Below are 17944 nucleotides of genomic sequence, written 5' to 3'. Positions count from 1 at the left end.
CCTCTCAAGTGACAATTTGCTTAGCGCTTCAATTTAGATGCGAGCCGAGGGCCCAGCACCGAGTGGTGAGTGGTGAGTGGTGAGCTGGAAAAGCAAAAGCTAGTGACCTCGACCGAGAAGGAACCACATGCCCACGGAGTGGCTGTCCGTCAAGAGCCGAACTAGACAAATGGTAAAGTTGGTGGGCTCGAGACACGCATATGTAAAATGGCCTAGACCCACCTAGAGTTAATGTTTGCTCTCGTTTCTTGAAATATTTTCAAGTCTATAAAGTAATTATTTAGGTATAGAATTTATAATACTGAAAGAATATACTGAACGAATTCTCAGTCAAAAAAGTCACCAATCACATCAGCTATATCTATCTTACAGGGTTCTATCACGCAAACTAAAGCCACATCTTGTTGCGGACACCGTTAAGCAGTATATAAGTCGGGCCCAACGCACAACCAAAAAGGGTTCTCAAGAGCAACAAAATAACATGGAGTTTTTACGCGGCGTCTATGCGTTTATGCAAGTGAGTAGATCATCGGTGAGTGTCAACTGTTTCCTTTATAACAACCGTACTAATCCATGTGAACTTGCTCTATTTTTATACCGCCTTTGGTTGATTGATTGATTATACCATACCATACTCTACTCTACTACAACAACTCAACTCGAATCAAAAATATATATATATCTTAATCTCTCAAAAACCAAAAAAAAAAAAAAATAATAATAATAAATCGAATTGAGTAAAAAACAAAACAAAAAACGCAAAGCAAAAAGCGAATCGAATATGTTATCACTACCTTCTACTATCTACTTATTTATACTACTACTACTACTCTACTACTACTACCACTTTTATAAGCGTAACCAAAATGAGAACCAAGCAAATACCAAGTAAAGAAAAAACGAAAACGAAATCAAATAACCGAGAGCCATATGTTAACGCCAAATGTATCCCACACTGTAAATACTGACCCAAAGAAACAACTCCACCTCAGCCCCATGTAAATCGACCTTGAAAGCACTTCGGACCTTGACAGATGCCCGAAGGATCTATGTGGACCCACGGACTCGAGCAATCCCCATATAACCAATAAGCATCGTCGAGCAATAATAAGAAAGAAGGGGTCTACCCCGAGAAACCAAGAAACCAGACCGACCATTATTCCATCCCAGTCAAAAAGTAATACTCGTCCTTCTACTTACCTTTTGCTTTTACTTTTCTAAAAACCACCCACCACCCCGTCATTCATTTTGTTTGTGTTTTGCGTTCAGTGGCCATGACTTTTACCCATTGCCATTCCATATAGATGATAACAATGCGAAATGCAAATGAAAGTAACAAGAATAACAATACTCGTAATAATGTACTTACCGTGAGAACATTCTCTTCAAAAGATCACAGAACAAAAGACAAGAACCAAATGAACATTCACATAAATTGCAACATGAAAAGGTCATCATCTCAAAGACAAAAAAAACAAAAAAAAAAAAAGGCGCTGAAAAAAAATGAAATTAATATGCAAAACATTCATCAAGTAGGATTTTAAACAAGAAACAAGACGACAAGCGGCCCGAGAAAAAGAAAACCTAAAGAAAAACAAAGGACAGTCTCAGGAAAATGAAAAAGGGACTGTCCCTGTCACTCTCTGCCCCACTCACTCTCTGCCCGTCTCTTTCTTGCCTCGCCTCGCCCTATCCACCCGTCTCTTTCGCGGCCGTGGCGAAGTTCTCATCGAGACCCATTCTAAGCCCATTGTCCATCAACAACCATTGTCCATCCAATATTCCCATATCCATCTATCTTTCTCTCTCTCGGCCCACCTCTGGAACTATCTATCTCTCTCTCTCTCTCTCTCTGTCCCTCTATCTCTTTCAAACATACACTCAAAAGATACACATACGTCTCTACCTCTCTGTTTGCGTCTCTTTCTTTGTTGAATTGATTATTGTTTATAATTGGCTGTGTAATCGATTGATTAGCATTGAATATACATATATATATATATATATATTAATGTCTGTAATACTATATCTATGTCTGTCTCCCTCTCGCTGTTTGTGTGTTCGTTTGTTTGTTTGTTTAATTGTTTTTGTATCGAAAGTCAAAATTTTTGCCATAAATTTAAGCCATTTTTGAGTTAAGCTCTATCTATAGAACTCTTTGATTGTGTGCGTGTTAGCCCCACCACAAGAACACTGGAAATGACACACACACACACTTTTTAACATTGAAAAGACACACAAAACTCTATCTCCCCTGCGTCCCTCGATCCGTAGATGTTTCAGGGTGATCTATATAACTAAAAACAAACAACCCAAATGCTCTATATATTCTATATACCGAAACCGATACCGAAACCGAAACCGTATTAAATCCCAATCGAAACGAAACGCAACGATATGTACCTAAATGAACGCACCGAAGGTCGACTACAGCGGAAACGGATACGGAAATGCCAACGGCAGCAGCGGCGGCTATGAGACAAATGCAACCCTGACAACCCTGTCCAGCGATTATCCAGAGCCGGAAGCGATTCCCACCAGCGGAAGCGGAAACGGCAGATCGATAAACGATAACAACAAGGAGCCCGAGGCCACGACGGCAACAGCCGAGGAAGCCGAGGCCCCCTGGCCAAATCAAATCGCATCCAGCTCCAGTTCCATCGCCAGCTCCAGCGCCAGCGCCAGTTCCAGCTCCAGTTCCAGTTCCAGATCAGATCCTGCCCAGAGAAAGCGAAACCAGATGCTGGCCCCAGCAAAGACATCGACGAACCCGACCAGAGACAGTTGAGAGTGCGGCAGAAATAATGGCAATCGGTGCCAGATGCGGTGAATTACGAGAAAGAACTATGAACTACGATCAAATAATGCTAACGAATGTGATAACTCGTATGTACATATAGCCACGTATATATCCAAGTATATAACAAAACATATTTACAATCGAACTGTTAAGCCGAATCAAATCGAAACGAAACGAAACGAAACGTAACGGAACGTGACGCGATAACTCTTAGCACCAGCAACTATAAATCCAAAAAATCGAAATCAAAAATATCTAATCGTAAAGTATAAAGAGAAATCAAATGAAAACAGGGCAACTCGTGAAAAGGTGGCCTTAGCTTGTGCGACTGAACAAAAATATATGAAAGCAATTCATCGATAACCGATAAGCAATAAAAACGATCAACGAATCAGCGATCAATCAAAATAAAAGACGAATAAGTTACCCAGAATAACGATAGCAAGAGCGAGCTCAACAAAGGCGACGCGCAGCGGCGGCGGCAGCGGCAGCGATATCAGTTATCGATAGCCGATTGACTGGCTCTGTACCACTGCTGGCGGTGTGTGTGTGTGTGCGTGTGTGTGCGGTGCCGCCCATGCGGCCACGCCCATCCATCCCCACCCCCCGCCAAAAGCAAAGTGATAGAAAATGGTAATTACAACTCAAGCAATTCTAGTTCTCATTTAAAAACTCACCACCCAACTCTCACCCGCTCCCCCCGATAAATATCGATACATTCAGCTCGGTCTCTGTCGATCTCACCTTGAAGGGAGCTATTTCTGTCTCTCTCGCTCTCTCTCTCTCTCTGAATACCTTTGTGACTCTCGAAGAGAGTCTCCCGTCTCCCGTCCCCCCGCCCAGTATCTTTCTCTTTCCGTCTATTTTTTTTCAACCACACTTGATCTGCGCCTTGTTTTTACACAATTATACTGCATACATATAATATATCGTTATACCGTAGTTGATTAGCTCAAATTGTGCTTTTTGATTTATCGTTTTGTCATTAATCGTTTTGAGTTCAACCTCGATGTCGATTCCCGATATTAGCTGCACTAAGCAATGTTTTTCAGTTGTCTTTTCCTTATCCTTGCTTTGGCTTTGTCAACTCTACCCGTCTCTTTATATCTCTCTATCTATCTCTGTTACTTTTTGATTGTTTCTTTTTAATCGATTAGAGCGCGATTCCAGGAAAAGAAGCAGAAACAGAAAACAGAACAGCTAAAACCAGAACAGAAACAGAACAATTCAGGGGATGCAAATTCCAGAAATAATAATCGATATTTTATCAAAAACGCAGCCGCACCGCGCCAAAAACAAACCTCAAAATAAATAACGAAATGAAAAACAGAACCTATAAACCGACGAAAACAGATTGCTCGCCTGCTACCACACAATATGCTGTCAACGTCTTCGTATAAAATACAACCAACAAATTGTTAATAAACTATAAATAAGAAACTAAATATATATATCAAGCAATAAGAGTTGAAAACTTACAGTATTGAGATGATCCCAAGCTGAAAACCAAATCAAATTTAATACAAAATGAAGTTGTATCAATGTCTCCGTATCCTTTTGATGCCCTGTGCCAACTTGAGTCTCCTTCTGTCTCTCTCTACCTCTTGATCTCTCTCTCTCGCTCTCTCACTCTCTCTCTATCTCTCTATTGTAACTCTGATCTGAACACTAGCCCCACAAGGACACACAGTTACAGACACACACACACACACGCAGACTTTGTAAAAGTATAGTAAAGTGTTGCGAGTGCCTGGCGATAACCGATAACAATCACGATAAACATTACGACAACGATAAGCTGGCAAAAGAATGAAGGAAATCAACCAATGTTAACTTTTCAGTTGATTTCAATTATGATTTTTCACATCTATCAATAACGATGACTATTTATGCGTATCTAACTAAGTAAAGCAAACTCAAATTAAGTAGGTCAACCGAAATGCAAGCGATAACTATCGAAAACTAGCAAGGATGTGAGGATCCGCCGAAACTTAACTGCAAACCAAATATAGCCCTCTAAATAGCTCTATTGCCGCGTATATGGTGTACTGTGTAAATGTATATATTTTGCCAAAAATCGAACGCGACTGAAAACGTAAGAAAAAGAAACCGAAACACATAAAAGCAAACTTGAAATTGAGCAAACTTGAAACAATCCTATTCATGTGAAACTATTATCGCCAAGAACCAAACAAAACCCCTCCGTATCTCTCTGTCTCTCTCTCTCTCTTTGTCGCTTTCTCCATATCTCTCTCTCTCTCTCTCTCTCTATTTATCTCTTTCTCTCTGTGTCCAGATAACCCTGAACCTGAAGCTTAGATAAATAAACCCAGATCTTCCACAAAACCTTTCTTAATATTCGATAAAAGACAAAAAAAAAACGACAGCAAAAGAACCTTGTAATTCCCAACCAGAAATTCTTTGACTCCCCCACACCGCGCACAGCCCAACAGAAGCTTTTGATTTGAGATGATATTTTGTTCCAGTAAAGCCCTCAGTTCTCTTACACCCGCCCAGCCCCTTAACTAGTAGTTAAAGCCGATCAATAAACCTCTATAAAACCCCACTACTATGCCAAATACCAAAAACAAAACCCAAACCAAATCAACAAAAAAAAATAAAACCAACTTGCACGTGTCTTAAGCCGTAAACTGTACGCAACAACTCAATAAATTGCAGTCTCTTGTGTTCTATAATATGCATACTCGTATCTATATCTATAATGCTACTCGTGCTGTACCAACTGTATCATTTGTTGTATTGTTTGCCGGATATCCCCGTAGTAACTTGAGCGTAACGTACACGGAAATGTTTCAATCAGCAGATCTCAGCAAGCAAGCAAGCGGTGCCAACACCGAACCGTATTCTTAACGTATCGTAATCAATCAATATCAATATATATATATAACTCATATTGCGGCATTTGTGGTACTGTATCCGTATTCGTAATATCAAGTGCAAACTACTCTAACTACCAACTAAGTCAGATATATATACTAGCCTGCAAACATGTCCCGTAATCGCCCCGGAAGAAGTGAAGTAGAAGTTATCGATATTCGAGCAAAATAAAAATCAAAAATTAGTAATTCTGCAATCGATAAAAACCGATTAAAAATAGCAACGATTACTTTCTACTTCGATAAATTTGTTTGGCGATTGTACGGAGCATGTATGCAGGGGAGTTACTAATCCAAACATAAGTATGTCGCATTGTGTATGTGTATGCTTGTCTGTATGTGTATGTGTAATAAGTTGTACGTATATCGGCGTAGACGTAATTGAACTCTTTATTTCCCATTACGTACTTTTCCGTTCGTTCGACTCATTTCACCGAGCAAATTGAGAGCAAGCCAAATTGTTGTTTATTGATTTGAGTTTCCAGTAATCGTAATCGTAATCGTAAGCGTTATTGAGTTTCCATTGTGCTATCGTTTGGTTTGTAATCGATTGTTTTTTGGGTTTCTTCATTTTGTTTTCCGACAAGCGGCAAAGCAACTATCGATGGAACTGAGCCAAACAGAAGCAATAACTATCGTATTCTACACCATCTATATATATATATATCTATATATCTATCTATCTACTCGTACTCGTACTCTAACTAAATATATCTATAATATACCATACTCTTATACATGCATATATACATATACATATATATATATATATATCTATATGCATATCTCTAAATACATATATCTCAATATATATATATCTATATATATATCTATCTAAAGGACAAACAAAAAAAAAAATAATAATAAATATTACTCATAATACCAAAAAGTAGTTGTCGTTGTTGATGTTGTTGAAAATGTGCAATTTTAATTGATTGAAAACGCAAATAATACCAACAAAAATAGTATCAGAAAAGACAGATGTAAACGAACCATTTTTTGTCGAATGCAAAAGAAAAACAAATGAAGCTGAATACCAAATAACTTAAAAAATATATATATAAACAAATATCACAAAATACAAATATATAAAAGAAATAGAAAACGTACCGGTTCGAGAGCCAAAAAGTATGCACTATAGTATTCTTTTTGGGCTGGCATTTTTGCAAACCCACTGTTTTTGAAACCATAGGAAAAATATTACCAATTACCAATTATCAAGCGAAAATAGCTGAAGACAAAGAAGCAGAAGAGGAAACCCAGATACCAGATACCCCCACTTGCCAAAGACCACCTACCACACCACCCCCAAAGATACCAGAAAAAAATACCAATAACCCGAAATACTGCTCCACTTCTCCCTGTCTCACTCTCTTTCTCTCGCTCTCTCTCTCTCTCTCTCTCTCTCGCTCTGTCTCTCACTCAAAAATGCTAATTTCAATGTTTTTGTGTGTGTGCGTGTGTTGCGTGCGCTGTGTGTGTACAAATCAATTGTATTAAATTTGGTTAAATAAAAAGCGATCTATATACGATATATATATTAACAAAAACCGATAATTCATGCATAAAGAAAATGAAATACCAACTGCTAAACGGACAGGCAGCATATATGTTGGCAATCGAGCAATTTCTGTGTAGAAATCAGCGAAAGCGTCTAGATCCAGCCGCTTTCCCTATCTATCTATCTATCTCTCTCTATCCATATAAATATGCACTTGTTTGTGTATATATCTATCTCTTTCCCCACTCTCTGTCTCTTTCACCCACCGAGCGAGTGGCGCTCCTTGTATCTCGCTCTTTCACATCAGCTATGAACAATTTCAGTTTAGTTCAGAACTATCGAGATTTGATTTTTGTTTTCATTTTGAAATTTCGATAAACGATACAAAATGTGCAAAATACGAAAAGAGAAATAAAAAGAAAATGTGTGATGTAATACTGCATTTCAAAAAGAACCGAAACCAAAACCAAAACCGAAACAGTATCAAAATCAAAATCAAAACCAAAACCTATACAAGCCCCCACAGTTGACATGAACATATTTATACCGTATACTACCAATAAACCGCATATATACTAACCAAATCGAAATACTATTACTCCAAATAAACTATATATACCATACTATACTCGAATATACCAAACTATATATATATATATATATAAATCTGCAACCTGAGCCACAGAGACCCGCAAGCCACACAAAAGTAGCAAACACCCAGAGTTGACACCTTCTTTCGTATTTGTACCTGTATGATAGCAGCGACACTATATATATATTCACACCTATGACCACCCCTGTACCATACGATAATGTCCTAGTTGTAAGTAAGCAGCAGTTCGATTTTCGAAGACTTTCGATTGCACACCTGCTTAGCCTTGTTGTTTGCATTTTGTTGGACAGCTTTGGCAACCCTGGCTTTTGAAAACCCCCCACCCGTGACGCATGCAATTCCATATCTCTCCCACTCTCTCTACAGCTCTGTCCTGTATGAAAACGAGCACGTCTGCCTTAAACTCGACTTTAATTTCAATTTAAATTTAGCTCTAAATCTCCATTTACGTAACTATTTTGATTTGTTGGCTCCGCTTTTGTTGTGGCACGTTGAAACCGTTTGATTTGTAATTCAGTAACTCAGTAAAAAGCAAAAACTAAACCAAAACCCCAGACTCAAGACCCTGAAGCCCGGACACGTGTAAATAAGTCCCAAGTATTTCGTCGATCAGCCGATAAATGAATTAAAAAACACTGTCACATCTACCATATGTACGTAACCGACACCTATCCGAATACCTATATAAATATCTTACAATAATCCCATGTATTTGTATATTGCATAAGTGAAAGCTTCCAGTCTGCCTGCCGACTGACAAACAACAACAAAATAAGAACCCCAAGACACACCAACACCGGCTGTATGTGTATACCCCCCCAGAAGCTCCAAACACCTCTCCGGAAAAGCCTGTTGTTTGTTTTCACATTTTTTCCTTTCACATTTTTAGTTTGGTTTTTGCTGCTGAATTTTTCCCTGGGCCCAATTGTTCGTTTAAGTCGCCAATTTAAAGTCAACTCCAATGATGCGTAACTGGGAGCCAGGAACTAGGGCTACCCTTAGTAGTATCGAGTAAGCAGTATCCAGGACTAGGATTGGGGCAGGGGCTGGGACTGGGACTGGGACTGGGGTAGGGGCGTGGCCCACTGATGTGTATCTGTCCTTGTTGTTTGCTTGTTTATTGCCACCAGGCACTTGGCACTTGGCACTTGGCACTCTGGAGCCGCTCCCGAAACTGAACGGGAATAGGACTCGTTCTCGGTCTCGGTCTGAGCTGACTTCAATTTATTATTGACTTGCTGCAAGAGTTCTTAGACGCATCCTAATGAAGCGTAAGTGGCAAGCACTGCGGCAGGGCCCCATAACAATAACAAATACAAGTACAAGCACAAGCACAAGCACGGGGCACAAGCACGATGGCAACAAAGCCAGTGGCTGGCTCCTTGTAGCAAAAGCTTATTTTTATTGCCCCAAATATATTGCCAATGTTGTTCTAATAGCAGAAACGAGCCGGAGCCGGAGCCGGAGCTGGAGCCGGAGCCGGAGCCGCAGAGCTTTCCACGACAATGGTGCACGGAGAGAAAAGCCTACCCCCCCTTTAGTAAACTCAGCCACAAGTTTTTCTTAAACTTTTATCAGCTGCAATTTGGCATTCTTGTGTTTATTTTTAGTTCGATATTTCTCGAATTTCGTTAACCACTCCTACTTTTCTCTCTGTGCAGAGGCATTGGCACTAACAGTCGGCAGTCAGTGGCAGTTACCAGTAGGAAAAAGGGGGGTTTTTGGCCTTAGGAAGAGGTAGGGGTAGCTGGGCATAAAATTCATTGTTATGGTTACTGGGCATAAGTCAGTCAGTCGGGCAGCAGTCGGGGGAGGAGCTGCGTCTTCTGACTCCCCCCATTTTGTTAATAAGCCCTGAGTAAGTCAGTCCAGCGCACATGATACTTATTACACATGCTACTTACACACTCCTGCTGGGGGAGCAGTCATTGTTCATCCACTTGGGCTGAATTTCATTATAACCCAAGGGTGCACTCGGCCAGATTGGGTTGGTCAAAGGATTGCCGGGCACCGGTGAAGCGGGGGGATCGGCATCGAACAGTGCGTGCCGGGGGCGTAAGTCGGCATTTTGGGGGATCTCCGACACCGAAATCAAACAATAGACAAATGTATAAGAGGATGGAGGGACAAATATGGAGTGTTTGATCGGAAAATACTTTAAATGAATATGGGAAATCTAAAGAAACATTTGTTTCAAGGCTTGAATGCATTTCTTAAAACAGAATTACCTAACACTAATCTGGTTTTCTAGTTTTTTAGGGTATGTTAGGTGGGACTTATCCAAATGGGCCGCACTGTACTTAGCCCCCTTTCATCCTGGCCTGTTTCTGTTTTATGTGTGTGCGCCTTTCACTTCGAGTCCCATTTTTTCGTTGCTCGTTTCGATTTCGTTACGTAGACACTTTCGCTTTATGGTTTTCGTTACATTTTGATTTACGCCCTCCAACGATCATCGCTCTATCTATCTCTTTTCGCAGCCTCTATCTGTCTCTCTCACTAGCCCACCACCTCTCTCTATCTCTCTATATCTGTCTGTCTTTCTCTCTCTCTCCTCCCACTGCCGTCTCAGCCTCTATGAGACATGTTTTTTTTTTTGCCCAGTGTGTGTTTGAGCCCGTGTCCAGACCCCGGAAAGTGACCATCAAACTATATGAAAGACACAACAAAAAATTCAAAAGCAAAGCCTCACATATAAATTGTACTCTTCCAACGATTGGACCTCTGCTAACTTGAATGTAAAAGCTCTGCCAATTTGGACCCAACATCCCAACCAAACTCACGCTAACCAAAAACCAAGAAACCAAAAACCAAAAACAAACAGCAAACGTATTGTGCCAATTGTGATGAACGTAATACAAAAATCTGCCTCTCTCACCAAAATCACCACAAGAAACTACAGCTAATATTCAAAGAGTAAAGATCATAGTGCAAAAGAAAAAAAAAAAAAAATAAAACAATTATGCAAAGAAAACTAAAAGTGCAACACGCCAAAAGCACAGGACACGAACTAACACCAAAGTCACCTTCACGAGTTCACAAAAATCAGTTAAGTCACGAGTCACGTTTCACCAAAAGTCACCAATATCACGATTCAGCAAAAAATTTAATTAGCAAGCGCCAAAGAGCAGAGCCAGACACGAATCACACACAAGATTTTAAAAAAAGCTCACACACGCCAGCACACTTTAAAAATCTCCAAAAACCGATTCCAGATTCCCGATCCCCCACTGAAATCCCCTCACGAACCGTGCCCAGAAGTCTCGAGGAGGTTTCAAAACTCTTTTTTGAATCCCCGAAAGCAGACTACGAAGAAAGTTTTAGTGAAATTCGTTCCTTGGTTCTAGAAATAAAATGTAGAATTTGATTTGTAAATTATAATTTCAAATAAAAATGATTCTTGATGTGTAGTAAAGGCTATTTTTACCTTACGAAATTTAATTTATATTTATTTCTATCAATATCTGAGTACGTTTTTGGTTACTATCAATAGGGTTTCGAAAAACTGTAGAGATTTCTGGGCTATTCTAAAAATAAATTAGTTTTCACTACCACGCTCTGTCTTTCACATATCACGCCGTTCTTTCTCTCTCTCTATCTCTCTCTGTCACGTTAACTCACCATCACGCTGTCTCTGCCCAAACCCTATATCTGTCTCTCTCTCTCTCACTTCGGAATGGCCAAATAAATCGTTCCGTCGCCAAAAGTCCTAAAGCAACCCGTATACTTTTCTCTCTGTATAGGTACACGCAAGAATAAAACGAAGACAATTAAATGCCAAGAACTAAATCAAAATAAATTGAACTAAAATAACAAAAAAACCAAATAAACTCACTATATCTATCTCTCTCAATCACTTGCTCACCAAACAAACTCACTCGAATCCGTCTCTCTCTCTCTCACGCAATCTCACGACTCTCACCTGCCCCCCACCCACAATAAAAAAGTATGCAAAATGCATAAAAAAGAAAACCAAAATGAAACCAGCAAAGCAAAAAAGCAAAAGTAACCATAACCAAAACAAAATCCAAAACAAAACAAAGTAAAGCAACTACAAGATAATATTCCACACTCTCTATATATATCTATATACATGTATGTATCTCTGTCAGCTTTAAGTATATTTAACAAGAAGTAAACCGAAGCCAGCAAGAAATAAACCGCAACCAACAACTCCAAAACTCCAAACTACAAACTCCAACTCCAACTCCAAACTACAAGATACAAGATACAAACTCCAGACTCCAAGGACACACAAAAAGAAACCAACAGCCAACGCAACAACAGCAACAATATCCAGTAACAACAGCAACAACAGAGATCTAACCAAACCAAACCAAACCAGAAACAAACCAAAATGAAACTATATCCGTACTATATCTCTATATAACTAATAGCTAGCTGTATGCTCTATCCCAAATGTAATTGACCTCGTTACGATTTTTTATGTTTAAAAATTGGCCAGAACGAAACTGAAACACCTAAAGCCCGTACTTGTTGTAACTAAATCTGAATTGTAAAGCTAAAACCAAACAAAAAACGATAGAGCTAAACCCGAAAACGAAACAATCAACCCAACAGCATTGCTATGGCTTAGATCGACGTGTGCTAATATACCATGTGCTATATGCGATTTGAAAACTCCAGGCATTCGTCCATCTGGGCTAAGTTAAGTCTGTGTTGGGGTTGAAGCTAAACCACAAGCCAGAATGAAATCAGACCCAATAAAAGCCTTGAACCCAGCTTTGCAGCGCTATCTGTCTCTCTCCACCACACACACTCTCTCTCTCTCTCTCACTCTCAGTAATAAAGTATATATATAAACCTCAATATATTATATGTATCTCTCGCTCTCTATGTCTGTTTGTCTCACTCTAACATGTGTATTGTGTTTGATTTCTTAGATTAAACGTAAACCGATTTTCAATCATCTTATATAAGCAGTTCTCGTACATTTTTCGCCACATTCAATCAACTCAATTCAATTCAATTCAATTCAACTCGATTCTATTCAAAGTAATTCAATTCAATCTCAAACTCACCTAGATTTTTCATCACGTATTAATACCTAATTCAATTAACATTCTACTTATATATTCAATTATTTTCTATATTGTACGCTCACTCACTCGATCACTCTCTATCTCTGTTTCGTTCGCTCTCGCGCTCTCAACTTCACCGACACCCACACCAAAGCCACTTGAACCACCAAAAGCCACTTAAACCACCACTCCACCACCACCAAGATCACAGATCACAGATCACAGATCACAACTCACCCACCAAGCGCAGCTTAGCGGCTGTGGCACCAAAGTTATGAACTCACCACCGATCACAGACCACTGATCACTGATCACAGATCACTGTCACCGTCACAGTCACTGCTCACCTAGGCAGTACTCAGTATTCACCTCTTAAAGTATGTCTCTCACCACAGCTCAGCTCACGAAACTCACCTCGCTAAGCCGCCACAAACGAACAACAAATCCAAATCCAAATCGATATTCAACCACTGAACCACTCACTGAACCACTCAACCAATCAATCTGCATTCAATTCAATTCAATTCAATTCAATCCTCGATTCAATTCTCAAATTCTGAACTAAGCCATTATCGAAATTTCACAGGTCTCTCTACCTCCTAGCTCTGTGTTTTCTTTTGATTTACAACTACAGCCATAACTAGTAAGACGATCAATCAGTCAATCAGCCAGTCAGTCAGTCAGTCAGTCAGTCAGTCAGTCGAGCGATAACATTTTGAAAAATATCGATTAAGTGGTCATCGTTACAATCAGAAAGCAATTCCAATTCGATAACTAAATCCGCAGCGGACTTTGATTGGTTTAAGAAAAAGTATCATGGCGGCCAGGAATTGGTCAGTTCTCCTTTCTCGTAAAGCACTCTCACATCTCAATCTGAACCTATCCGATCCGAAAACTATATCTTCCATCACCATCTCAGTGGCCGCCTTCAAAATGCAAAAGTACCTCGAAATTTGCATTCCCAGCAGTTCAATCACCTTCGTTTTTCTCACACTCTCTATCTATAACTCTATCTCTTCTATTTCTGGCTCATACACATAAAACCTAGTTTTTTGATTTCTTGAGTTTCGTATTAATCGAAGAAAGGAGCAGCCCATGCTGGCTGAGCAAGTCGAAACAATTGCTGTGACACCTTACTATACTTACCTGCCTAGAATAACCGACAAAAGATAAGAGAAAACCCGAAATGAATTCGAGAACCTCCACAAGAGCAAATTGTACTTATTTCGCAGTAGTCTTAACATTCTCCACTCCGCCTGCAGGCTGAACAGGAGCCCCCCCCGTATGTCCTGTGGGAACTCAGCCTGAGGGCGGAGTGGGGACCCTCCACCTCGTTAATTTATAAGTGAGTTAGCTAATTGTAAGGACCCTCCGGAAGCGGAACAGAAACTATTTTGAACAATATTTGAAAACGACAACTAGCCATATATGAATGTACATAACCAGATATATATCCCCATGTGATAAGCACCCGAGCGACGATCTCGATTCCATTCAGAACAGACATTGCAAACGTTTTGCGTTCCAGAGATTCTCTCATCATCCGTTTTTCGTTTACCTTTTTGGTTCCCTTTTGCGTTGGACTTATTTAACGTAAACCCCTGTCAAGACCTCCAATAATAATGTTCTCTCTCTTCGTCCCGTTCGATAAAAAACAAAAAAATAAAAAACACCAATCGAAACACGATAAATCACACCACAACAAAACAATTACAAACACCGCTTCGATAACGCCTCGATAACGGACGCACAGGTGTCTCATGTCAAAATCGATTCACCTGTTTTTCGCCTGCACACCAACGCAACGGTTATATTACTGATCACATTCTCGATTGCTGTGACGACGCGGCAGTACGTAGGAAATCCCATAGACTGTGTACACACAAGGTAAACCCCAATCGATTGTACCGATAAATGGCATATTTTCTGATTAATTCGATTAATTGCAGAGACATTCCCGAAGATGTTCTCAACACATATTGTTGGATACACTCAACGTATACAGTGGTCGATGCGTTTATGAAGAAGCAAGGTTCCGAGGTGCCTTTTCCCGGAGTTCACAATTCACAGGGCCGCGGCCCTCTAACAATAAAGCACACAAAATATTATCAATGGGTAGCGTTTACACTATTTTTTCAGGTGAGTACCAAAGCTATACTATATATATAATAGGATTTAAGTCACCTTTTTTAATTGTAACGGTGAAAGCTGGAAAGCTTTTAGTTGTGGCATTGGAACTGTCTGAATCTGGGTGGAAAACTGCTAAATATATACACCAACCAAAGAGCTTTTCCGGGGTGGAAAGTGGGAAATGCCTGGGCAGCTTTGCAGTTTGTGGAAATCTTTGTGGAAAAGCTTTTAGCAAGCAAGGAAAAGTTTTTTGCTACATTTTTGAGCTTTGCAAAACGATTTAAAAAAGGATTTTAGGACTAAAACCTTTTTCATTTCTAATTTGTAAACTATTAAAAATTTGAAGATGTTTATTTTAAAATTGAATATATTCAAGTAATCACAGTAACTAAGGTTTAGTTTTTGAAATTTATATTAGAGCCCCTTGATTTCAGCTTGAGGGTGGGAAGTCCAGACTCTGTCTAGCCGACCTTTGGGGGATTCCCAATGCACCAGCAGCAACGACAGCGACTGGATACAACAATGACCTTTCGCACTTGCCGAGGCGTTGTCTCTTTTGTTGTTAGACGGGTCATAAAATCGAGACTCTGATCATCTGGCGATGGAAATGGAAATGGACATGGTGGGGATGACGCATTAATGCGGCACAGACGCTGCAGTTGCTCCAGGCCCCACTGCATGTTGCATGTTGAATACCGGAAAACGAAGCGAGAACTATTTTTGGAAGCGCTTTCTCCAGTTTTTTTTTTCCAGCACCACGCGCCGCTCTGTGCTATTTTTGTTAAAAATACTGAATGCAATCGCTTGACCCCATTTAAACTCAAACCTATGGGCGGCTATGCCTGCATTTTCCCCTTTTTTTCTCGAATTTCCCCCGTTTTTTTCACCGATTTCCCTTAATACAAACGTCTTTTATCAATTTTATGCGCAGGGTGCTTGATATTTCCATTAATTTTATTTATTTACGCCGCCTTCCCGCTGCTTCTGAGGGTGCTGAAAAAATTATAATTTATGTGGCAAGTGTGTGTATAGACCCCACTCTCTCCCCACCTGCCGCCCCTGGGGAATAAGCCAAGAAGTATGTACCATACATATATATCGCTCGGCTCGTTAAGGCCTTTTTGATATCCAATCTTACAAATCATATTTCTTTTCGATCGCAACAAGAACTGACGCAACCGTTTGACATCGCTCATAAAATCCGCGTGTGCGGTTCCCTGTCGATCATAAAATCATAACGAGCCGCAGGGGGGGATGGGTGGGTAGTGCCTGAGACCTGGAAAGGTGGGGGTTCCACGGGGGCGGAACATAGCACAGTCCATCAAAGTGTTTGTCGGGAAACGAGAAACTACATGAAAGTGGCGGGGGGAATTTTATCTGCCCAATAACCACAAGTTTTATGGGACCTCCGTTCCTTTTGTATCTGATTCTACAGAGATATAGGCCTATGTATTTCCCAACAGGGAACATTGGATTTCCCTTAAGAGGGGCTCTAGTTATGCCTCCCATTGGCCCACGGCCATCAAAAGACATAACCCTATGGGCAGTCGATGGTTAATTGACTAAAAATTAACTGAAACAAAAGGAATTTTGATGAAGAAGACTTTAAAAAATATTTAGCATAGGGTAATAGATGCAAAAGCTCTGAGAGAATATCTGATAAATATATAAAAGTGTATCTATCAGATATAAGTAATCTTCAAGGCTTAAAGTTCATGTGACTCCAAGTTTATATTCATTTCAGCAAGAGTAAATTAATGTATTCTTAGCTGGGAGATACTTTAACATTTCAAGAAGCGTTTTCCCCATATTAAAAAATCTCCGTCTTTAATGGTCGCATTTCCGTGAAATAAAACATTGCATTTGGCACTCGGCAAGACACACACCTCTAAAAGGAGGGCCTCGCCCAAAAGAGGTAATTAACATGTTTTTGGGCGGTTTTTAATGCAACATTTGGCGCTGGGCCCAATGACGAAGGGGGGGGAATATCGGAAAATCTTAGGCGACAAAACAGAGTGCCATGCATTTCACATTTCACATCCGGGTAATGTTTTTGTGTGCATTAATGAGTCGCGAGGCCTTCCGGACATTGTCTTCGTCTGGGAAATCAGGGCCAAGAAACGAGAGGACATTGCCTAATGGCCGAATTATGCAGAGAGAATCCGCTCTGCTCCGCCATTGTCTGAAGAAGATGGAGATGGAAATGTTTGGGAAAAGTCGGCTGAGTAAGAAAGGCGACTCACGTAGTCCCTCAAACCAATTGAATTTTGATGGCGGCCTCCATTTGCCATCCTCAATTTGCGGCACTTCCTTCTAAATAAACTGTTGTCTCTGACAATTTTGCGGCAGCTGTCCGACGCGGAATGATATCCGGAACCGGATTCAAAGGACAGTGGAAGCACAGCTGTGGTCATTAAAAAATATTACAATTGAAAAGGTTAAGGTTAAGGGGGTTTTTTTTAAAGAAAAATTATAATTAAATTCGTTGTTATCTCTTGGGAATTTTTATTTTTATTAAATAAAATATGGCATTGACTTTATTATTTAAAAACCATCTCCATATCTATCAATTTGGCCACAGCTGTAGGCCGTTACTGAGGCAGCTGGCCGCTCTGGGACAACTTAATCAAATCGGTCAGCGGATATGTCAGACGCTTTTTATTTCCAGCTCCACACTCCAGTCCCCAGTCCCAGTCCCCCATAAACTCCAATTGATATGCCCCGCATGATGTCTAGGCGCAAGAATCAAAATACGCATAAATCCCGGCTTGGCCGCCGCCACGTCACATATGTATCCTGCCACAGGACATAGGACAAAGGGCTCAACTCTGCTCTGCTGTGCTCGACTCCGTTGGCTTGGCTCCGTCAGGCTGATTGCAGCAATAATGAGCGGAAATCACAACAATGCAGAGCGGAAACCCTTCACTCCGGCACTGAGGGAAAATTGTTTCAGAATATAAAAAC

At 40.3% G+C, this 17944-nt stretch overlaps 1 protein-coding gene across 2 annotated transcripts in view; it reads left to right on the top strand.

Moving 5' to 3' along the window:
* shakB (shaking B) overlaps positions 1-17944 on the top strand; it is a 139854-nt gene that overhangs the window by 104718 nt on the left and 17192 nt on the right. For both annotated transcript variants that reach the window (XM_017174791.3, XM_070287810.1), the window contains exons 5-7: positions 373-532; positions 14604-14737; positions 14800-14989. In XM_017174791.3, coding sequence (XP_017030280.1) covers positions 482-532; positions 14604-14737; positions 14800-14989 — 375 coding nt within the window. In that variant the 5' untranslated portion in view covers positions 373-481. The remainder of the gene's footprint in view (positions 1-372; positions 533-14603; positions 14738-14799; positions 14990-17944) is intronic.

The sequence above is a fragment of the Drosophila kikkawai genome, chromosome X (assembly GCF_030179895.1).
Source record: "Drosophila kikkawai strain 14028-0561.14 chromosome X, DkikHiC1v2, whole genome shotgun sequence".
NCBI classification, from domain to species: Eukaryota; Metazoa; Arthropoda; class Insecta; order Diptera; family Drosophilidae; genus Drosophila; species Drosophila kikkawai.
The sequence above is the reverse complement of the archived record's forward strand: the minus strand, read 5'-3'. Positions and strand labels throughout refer to the sequence as shown.